The sequence below is a fragment of the Brachyhypopomus gauderio genome, unplaced genomic scaffold (genome assembly GCF_052324685.1).
Source record: "Brachyhypopomus gauderio isolate BG-103 unplaced genomic scaffold, BGAUD_0.2 sc223, whole genome shotgun sequence".
Taxonomy (NCBI): domain Eukaryota; kingdom Metazoa; phylum Chordata; class Actinopteri; order Gymnotiformes; family Hypopomidae; genus Brachyhypopomus; species Brachyhypopomus gauderio.
The window spans coordinates 187,552-196,194 of NW_027507044.1; the positions used below are offsets into that span (position 1 = coordinate 187,552).

The 8,643-nt window shown below is 44.4% G+C and overlaps 1 protein-coding gene across 2 annotated transcripts in view; it reads right to left on the minus strand.

The window, feature by feature from the left end:
• LOC143503270 (cadherin-23-like) overlaps positions 1–2,514 on the minus strand; it is a 187,054-nt gene extending 184,540 nt beyond the window's left edge. For both annotated transcript variants that reach the window (XR_013127198.1, XM_076995615.1), the window contains exon 1: positions 2,417–2,514. Coding sequence is in view for 1 of the 2 variants with exons in the window: in XM_076995615.1 (XP_076851730.1) it covers positions 2,417–2,498 (82 nt within the window). In the remaining variant the exon portion in view is untranslated. The remainder of the gene's footprint in view (positions 1–2,416) is intronic.
• Between the last annotated feature and the right edge of the window lie 6,129 nt (positions 2,515–8,643).

Consider the following 8,643-nt stretch of genomic DNA (forward strand, 5'->3'; position numbering starts at 1 on the left):
AGATGTGTGTGTGTGTGTGTGTGTGTGTGTGTGTGTGTGTCTGAGATGTGTGTGTGTGTGTGTGTGTGTGTGTGTGTGTGTGTGTGTGTGTGTGTGTGTGTAACTCTGAGATATGTCATTGTGACATTGACCACCAACACCTCAATTACTAACCACCATAATAATAACAGTAATCATAACAATCTAAATAATCATAGAATGAACAGTGAGCGTGTGCTTGTGGGTCTGGATCTCTGTTGTCTTATATGATCACTGTCCCTCAGACTGTAGAGGGGACATACAGCGCTGTGTTATATGGTGTCACTGTCCCTCAGACTGTAGAGGGGATGTACAGCGCTGTGTTATATGGTGTCACTGTCCCTCAGACTGTAGAGGGGACATCTGTTTGGTAACAATCGTGACGGTGTGTTTTTTCAATAGCCCTGAAATAAATGCTCCGGGTTTTTTTTTGGTCCGTATCCAGTTAATCAGGAATGAGATTGGGTCCGGACAGGACTGCGTTCGGGTCCGGATCTGGACCGCGGTCCGCCAGTTGAGTACCCCTGTTCTAGAGCATTATGTCCTTATATGACTCTTATTCTAGAGCATTATGTCCTTATATGACTCTTATTCTAGAGCATTATGTCCTAATATGTCTCTTATTCTAGAGCATTATGTCCTGATATGACTCTTATTCTAGAGCATTGTGTCCTTATATGGCTCTTATTCTAGAGCATTATGTCCTAATATGACTCTTATTCTAGAGCATTATGTCCTTATACGACTTATTCTAGAGCAATATGTCCTGGTATGACTCTTATTCTAGAGCATTATGTCCTTATATGACTCTTATTCTAGAGCATTATGTCCTAATATGACTCTTATTCTAGAGCATTATGTCCTAATATGACTCCTATTCTAGAGCATTATGTCCTAATATGGCTTATTCTAGAGCATTATGTCCTGATATGACTCTTATTCTAGAGCATTATGTCCTTATATGACTTATTCTAGAGCAATATGTCCTAATATGACTCTTATTCTAGAGCATTATGTCCTTATATGACTCTTATTCTACAGCATTATGTCCTAATATGACTCTTATTCTAGAGCATTATGTCCTAATATGGCTCTTATTTTAGAGCATTATGTCCTTACACACTATTCTAAACTCCCTTATAATTCAGTCTTCCACATATCAAGGATATAAATGCGTGATAATGGTGATTGAGAAATTATACAGTGGCTCCGCAGTGTCCTACGGTGTTCTGCAGCTGTGGAAGTGGGGCGAGTAGTGTGTGTGTGTGTGTGTGTGTGTGTGTGTGTGTGTGTGTGTGTGTGTGTGTGTGTGTGTGTGTGTGTGTGTGTGTGTGTGTGTGTGTGTGTGTCTGTGTCTGTGTGTGTGTGTGTCTGTGTGTGTTTGTGTGTGTGTGTTTAGGGTTGGGTACAGAAGCTCCTGATTGAGTGCAGATGATATTGCATGTGTGTGAAGCCAGTCAAGTGTCTCTACTGTTTGATCACATCTCTTCATATCTTCATGAACTCTTCAATTCTCATTATGCAGCTACAGGCAGCCTGTCTGAGTCCCTTCACCACTCTCATAATGTCACTCACTCTCTCTCTTTCTCTGCTCTCAGTCTATCTTTTACCCTTTCACCAGTTCACTCTCTTATTTTCTCCCTCAGGAGCAGTATGGGGGGCGGGGCTATCTGATTGTCTGTCTCTGAGGCAGGGGTGGGGGCGGGGCTAAAGTCAACCCAGGGCCATTATGTTGAATGCAGTGAGTTGTGCACTGTGATCAGTTTGTGTCTAATTTCTCTTGATTTTCTTGAGGCCACAAAGCCCTTAACAATCACCAAGAGATAATAACCATGAAAACACTATTCCCATAGCAACTTGAGAGAGAGCCAGTGTGAAAGTGTGGAGTGGTAAGAAAGATGGTGGAGACGAGAGAAAGAGAGAGAAAGAAAGAGAGATGGAGAGAGAGAGAGAGAGAGATGGAGAAGGAAAGCTGGAGAGGGAGAGAGAGAAACAGACAGAAGTGGAGAGACACAGACAGACACACACGACACACAAACACACAAACACACACAAAACACACAACACACACACACAACACACACACACACACGACACACACACACAACACATACACACACACTCACTCACACACACATACACACACACACACACACACACGCACACACACACACACACACACACACACACACACACACACACACAGTAGTATCAAGCCAGAGAGAACCATGAGTGACAGGTTCCCTGGGAAAGGGGGTGGAGTTAGAGGAGAAAAAGTAAGGGTACTGCTGCAAATATCAGCATTGTGTGTGTGTTTGTGTGTGTGTGTGTGTGTGTGTGTGTGTGTGTGTGTGTTTGTGTTGTGTGTGTTGTGTATGTGTGTGTGTATGTGTGTTACCTTCACTGAGTGTGTGTAGAAGGAAGGAGGACAGTAATAGCTTGGCTAGTGTCATCTTGCCACTGGAAACTTCTCTCCACATCACCTGTACCTGTTGAGTACTGCACACACACACACACACACACACACACACACACACGCACACACACATACACATACACACGGGCACACACACACACACACACACACACACATTTGTATTCACATTCAGTGTATGAAGTACAGTAAGGTCCGCCTATACATTTACTAACAATATAGAATTAGTGTGTAAGTGTTGTTGTCCAGTGTCATTTAATTGTGTAAAGATCTGAGTGTGAGAGCAGATCACTATAGAAACATATAAAATCACTATAAAAACGTAGAATCACTATAGAAACATGGCAACTGTCATCACAGGAGCTCCTGTTGCCAGCAGCACCACCCGAGCGCACCACCCCAGAGCACCACCCGAGGCGTTCTGTATCCACGGAGATAATAACACATAAGAATATGAGTTAGGCCTGAAGTGAGCAAGGTACCAGAAGACTTTCACTGTAGTTAGAGAGGAAGAGGAAGATGAAGAAGATGAGGAAGATGAGAGAGTAAGATGACTCGTCAGACATGTTCACCCAGGCATAATCTCTCATTCCCACTAATCACAAAATCTGCCTCACTAATCTCTCTGTGTCCCATCATATGGTTCACTATATACATGTCACATCAACGTAACACCATCATATGGTTCACTATATACATGTCACATCAACGTAACACCATCATATGGTTCACTATATACATGTCACATCAATGTAACACCATCATATGGTTCATTATATACATGTCACATCAATGTAACACCATCATATGGCTCACTATATACATGTCACATCAATGTAACATCATCATATGGTTGACTATATACATGTCACGTCAATGTAACACCATCATATGGTTCATTATATACATGTCACATCAATGTAACACCATCATATGGTTCACTATATACATGACACAACAATGTAACACCATCATATGATTCATTATATACGTCACATCAATGTAACACCATCATATGGTTCACTATATACATGTCACATCAACGTAACACCATCATATTGTTCACTATATACATGTCACATCAATGTAACACCATCATATGGTTCACTATATACATGTCACATCAATGTAACACCATCATATGGTTCACTATGTACATGTCACATCAACGTAACACCATCATATGGTTCACTATATACATGTCACGTCAATGTAACACCATCATATGGTTCATTATATACATGTCACATCAATGTAACACCATCATATGGTTCACTATATACATGTCACATCAATGTAACACCATCATATGGTTCACTATGTACATGTCACATCAACGTAACACCATCATATGGTTCACTATATACATGTCACGTCAATGTAACACCATCATATGGTTCATTATATACATGTCACGTCAATGTAACACCATCATATGGTTCACTATATACATGTCACAACAATGTAATACCATCATATGGTTCACTATATACATGTCACATCAACGTAACACCATCATATGGTTCATTATATACATGTCCCGTCAATGTAACACCATCATATGGTTCACTATATACATGTCACAACAATGTAATACCATCATATGGTTCACTATATACATGTCACATCAACGTAACACCATCATATGGTTCACTATATACATGTCACAACAATGTAACACCATCATATGGTTCACTATATACATGTCACAACAATGTAACATCATCTTGTGTTATACTGTCGACAGACCACAGCAATGATACATTATCATGAAACACTGTCCACAGTTCAGAAAATTGTCTTTCTCTGGCCGCATGCCACATTACATTATCATCTATTAGAATATCCTCACACCACATCGTTTCATTATTATTATGCCACAACATTACATTATTAGATGCTACACCATCCACACTAATGTTATTCTATCACAGGCTGTTTTCACTGTGGTGTGGGGGTGGAGTTTCTGGGCACCTGAGGCTCTTTTGATTGGCACTTTTAAGAGAGCTAAAATCAATCTGTTTCGATTTGCCTTTAATTAACCTGTGACTTTATTCTGCTGCAATGTTTTATTATTTGTGTTGTATTTTATTTTTATCTTAATCATTTCAAGCTATATTTAGCTGTTTTTTAGCAAAACAGTTGAACAGATGAAATTATTATTATTATTATTATTATTATTAAATATTGCCCATTCTGCTAAGCTGTTGGACTTCATACTCCTCAGCAGTTTCAGTCTCAGTCTCAGTTTCAGTCTCAGTTTCAGTCTCAGTCTCAGTCTCAGTCTCAGTTTCAGTCACAGTCACAGTCACAGTCTCAGTCACAGTCTCAGTCACAGTCTCAGTCACAGTCTCTCTGGAACATAAAGGGAACAAAGAAAAATCAACCCCACTCTGACACCCTTAAAGGATTTTTTGTTTAAAAAAGAATTATTCTATTTAGGAGGATAATGCCAGTATGAGGGTGAATGTCAGCATTATTGGAATCTGCCAGTCTCAGACACTTCACCCACGATCTAACCGCTGGCTAAACGATTTCCTCGACACACACCAGGTGAGAAGGCTATGGTTTCTAAGCAACAGGTGCCAGGAAACGGCTCCTGCCCAGGTTTGGCGCTTGCAATGAGACAGATGGGGAGGGGGAAGATGACTCATTAAAAGAGTACCATGCGGACATAGGATCCATCCTGTGGATGACCAGAGGTGATCCATTATTAAACAGGATCCAGTATGGTTTTCCAGAAGGGGACCCTTTATTAAACCGGAGCCACTGCGTGAGTGTACAGATGTGAGCCATTATTAAACAGGATCCACCATGTGGGCGATCTACTGCACAGAACCTGCAGTCCCTCGGATGGCACAACATCTGCAGATCTTTCCAGAAACTCTAGGAGATCTGGGGTGGTAGGAGTGGCTATGTGTGTCGGTGCTGGGCATGTCGGGACACTCAGTGGACATCACAGCGAATGTGAGGAGATCAATGCTAAAGAGACAAGAGATGCAATGACAGAGAAACAGCCACATTTGTTTTCATTTGCCCTGCTACTGTATCTGTGGGGTGGTAATGACCAGCCTGCTCTGCTGCTAGCACACCGCCCTCCACCCTCCACCCCTCCACCCCTCTACCCTCCGCCCGATGCCCCTCCACCCCTCTACCCTCCACCCTCCTCCCGACGCCCCTCCACCCCTCCACCCTCCGCCCCTCCTCCCGACGCCCCTCCACCCCTCCACCCGACACCCCTCCACCCACCGCCCCTCCACCCCTCCTCCCGACGCCCCTGCGCCCTCCACCCCTCCACCCTCTGCCCGATGCCCCTCCTACCCTCTACCCTCCACCCCTCCACCCTCCACCCCTCCTCCCGACGCCCATCCGCCCTCCACTCCTCCTCCCCTCTACCCTCCACCCTCCGCCCCTCCTCCCCTCCACCCAACACCCCTCCACCTAGCGCAGTTTCTCATTCAGCCCCTCACACATCCTGCTGTCTCCGCTCCCACTGTAGCAAATCAGCATAAACAATGAATAAGTAAAATGTTTACATCCAAAAAGACAAATATTTGAGAAAACACGATTACTATAACTACATCTCTTAATAGCAGTGCTGTTTTCTTACAGAAACCCAAAAAAAACACCATTTTGGCCTGCCTGGTGTCTCATGATGTATAATATCTGGTAACCACAAATGGTAAGACACACACTCACACACACAAACACACACACACATACACACACACACACACACTGTGTTGTAAACTCTCCCCACCCCAAACCCTATAAGACATCGGTGACCAGGCCACTCGCATGAGTGAACGTGATGGATTTGATGGTAGCTGGAGCAGACAGTGTGTGTGTGTGTGTGTGTGTGTGTGTGTGTTGTGTCTGCGTGCGTGCGTGTGCGCGTGTGTGTGTGTGTGTCTACTCTATTTTGGCTCCTACACAAACACAAACACCACTACAGTTCATATCAGTCCTTCTCTTCTGCTCTAATGAGTGTAGGATACAGAACAGAATGTGGAATGTGGGACACGGTGTGGAATGTTGTTGCTGTGACGACCGGAGCCTCCTGACCCGCTGAACTAAACATGCCCATAAATATGTGGACATGCCTGGAATGTTCGACATGGGTCCTCTTCAGTTTTGTAATGCATCTGTAGGGCTGTGATGGACCGGCACGGAGGGTGTGTGTGTGTGTGTGTGTGTGTGTGTGTGTGTGCCCTGTCAGGGGACCCCCCACCCCACAGTGGGAACAGGGACCCCCCCACATTACCCCCCACGGTGCTTTTTTGCCTTTTTTTCTTCTTTTTGTTGTCAGGTCAGGACAGGCGACATTTTCAGGTAAGATTTCACATCACGTTTTTTGCCCTGTGTGGAGCTGGTTGGTCTGTTCACAAAGTCATTCATCAAATTTGAAATGACAATATCCTGAATTTATTTTTCTGACCAAAAATTGCAGATAATGTGCTAATGTACAGGCAAGAAGCTGCTTTTGAAATGCACTTCACAAATTTGAGAAACTCACGTGTTAGGATCTGCACTGCACTGACGTGAGACGCCACACGTGAGATGCCCGGCGTCTGTCAGATGACAGGAGCAGGAAATGATCTTCCTGTTATTTACATCAGCTGTTTAGTTTTGGGTTATTTTGTGGTGTTTTTTTGTTGTTCCTGCTGCTTCCAGCAAGAGCGGGATGCGGGACCTCTGCAGGACTCGGGACCTCTGCAGGACGCTGCTCAGATGCTGTGCCTTTGTGCTCTTCCTCTGCCTGTGTCTTATCAAGCCGTCAACATTCATAATTATGTGATTTGTTCCGAACTCCAGCTTTTGATTTGCATGCCGGTCGGCGTAGCACTAATTTGATTTTAATTGCTAATTGTCGGGTGGGTTGTGACTGATCCACATTCTCTTCCATATTCTGTGAGAGACGGAAAATGTGCTGTGAATTACAATTTTACACCTGACACACAGTGAAGGGACAGAGCTGTGGAGAAGTATGGGCCGGTGCAGTGCTCCCAGCCCGGGGCCTGCGGGACACGAGTGTCCTGGACCCCGGGGGCTGCGAATGTCCTGGACCCCAGGGCCCACGGGACGCGAGTGTCCCGGGTGCCATGGGCCATTCCTTGCCCCGCTGTCTGTCCATCACTGCACCGTTTCTTCCTCTCCTCCTCTTGCTCCTCTCGCCCATGACCCCCTCTTACCTCGGTCCGTCATTCGTCAGCCTTGTCTGTGCCCGTTCTAGTCCTGCAATTTTGTCTCACCGTAAGACACGACAAGACAAAGTTTGGCCAGAGGAGCAGAGCAGTGGGTGTGGCCAGAAACTGATGAGATCAGGACAAGCACAGTACCAAGCGTAATTCTTCACACAGGCTACTGAACATTTCACTATTTGGACTATTAGCATAGTGAATTGTAATAATTTTCAATTTAGGGTTCCATAAAAGCTTAATATCCACTCAAAGCCATCTGGCTGTGGTGATATTAGCACTCAATCAATTAATTTTATAAACACCATCATCAAGAGATAATATGACTTACAGTTGCAAACAAAAACTTTCAATAACTTTTAGAGTCAATTCACTCTGCTTGGAGGTGTCAAATAGGATATACTTTAGATGAAATTTTATGTAATCTGTCTGTCTCTCTCTCTGTGTCTGTCTGTCTGTCTGTCTGTCTCGCTCTTTCTCTCTTGCACCAACCCCAGCCCTCTGAGGTGGTCCTGCCTAAAATCTCCCACGGACTGTATCGATTGTGGAGGGATTGCCTTTAGCAGCAGTTTAACCTCAGGAGGAAAGAGAGAGAGAGAAAGTGAGAAAACAGACAGAGAGGGAGCAAAAGAGAAACAGGACAGAGAGAGAAAGCATAGAGAGAAAGAGAAAGAAAAGAGAAAAGTTGGCCCTTGCCATGCACCTGGGATAGAAAAGCTTGGTGTAACGTTCTGCGTGGCGCAGAGCATGGAGGCGGACACAAACGCTGAGAAGAGCGAGATTTATTACAGGGCATTCCATAATCGTAGTCGAAGTAGCTGGCAGAGGTCACAACGGAGAGCCATCCAGATTAGACAAGTAAATGGGCATTTCAAGACTGGACTCAACACAACGGGGAAACACGGAACGGGTAACAGAAACACAGAGCAGGACTCACGTAAAACAGCGAACAGGGAGGAACAAAGCATAAGCCGACTGGTAGACAAAACAACC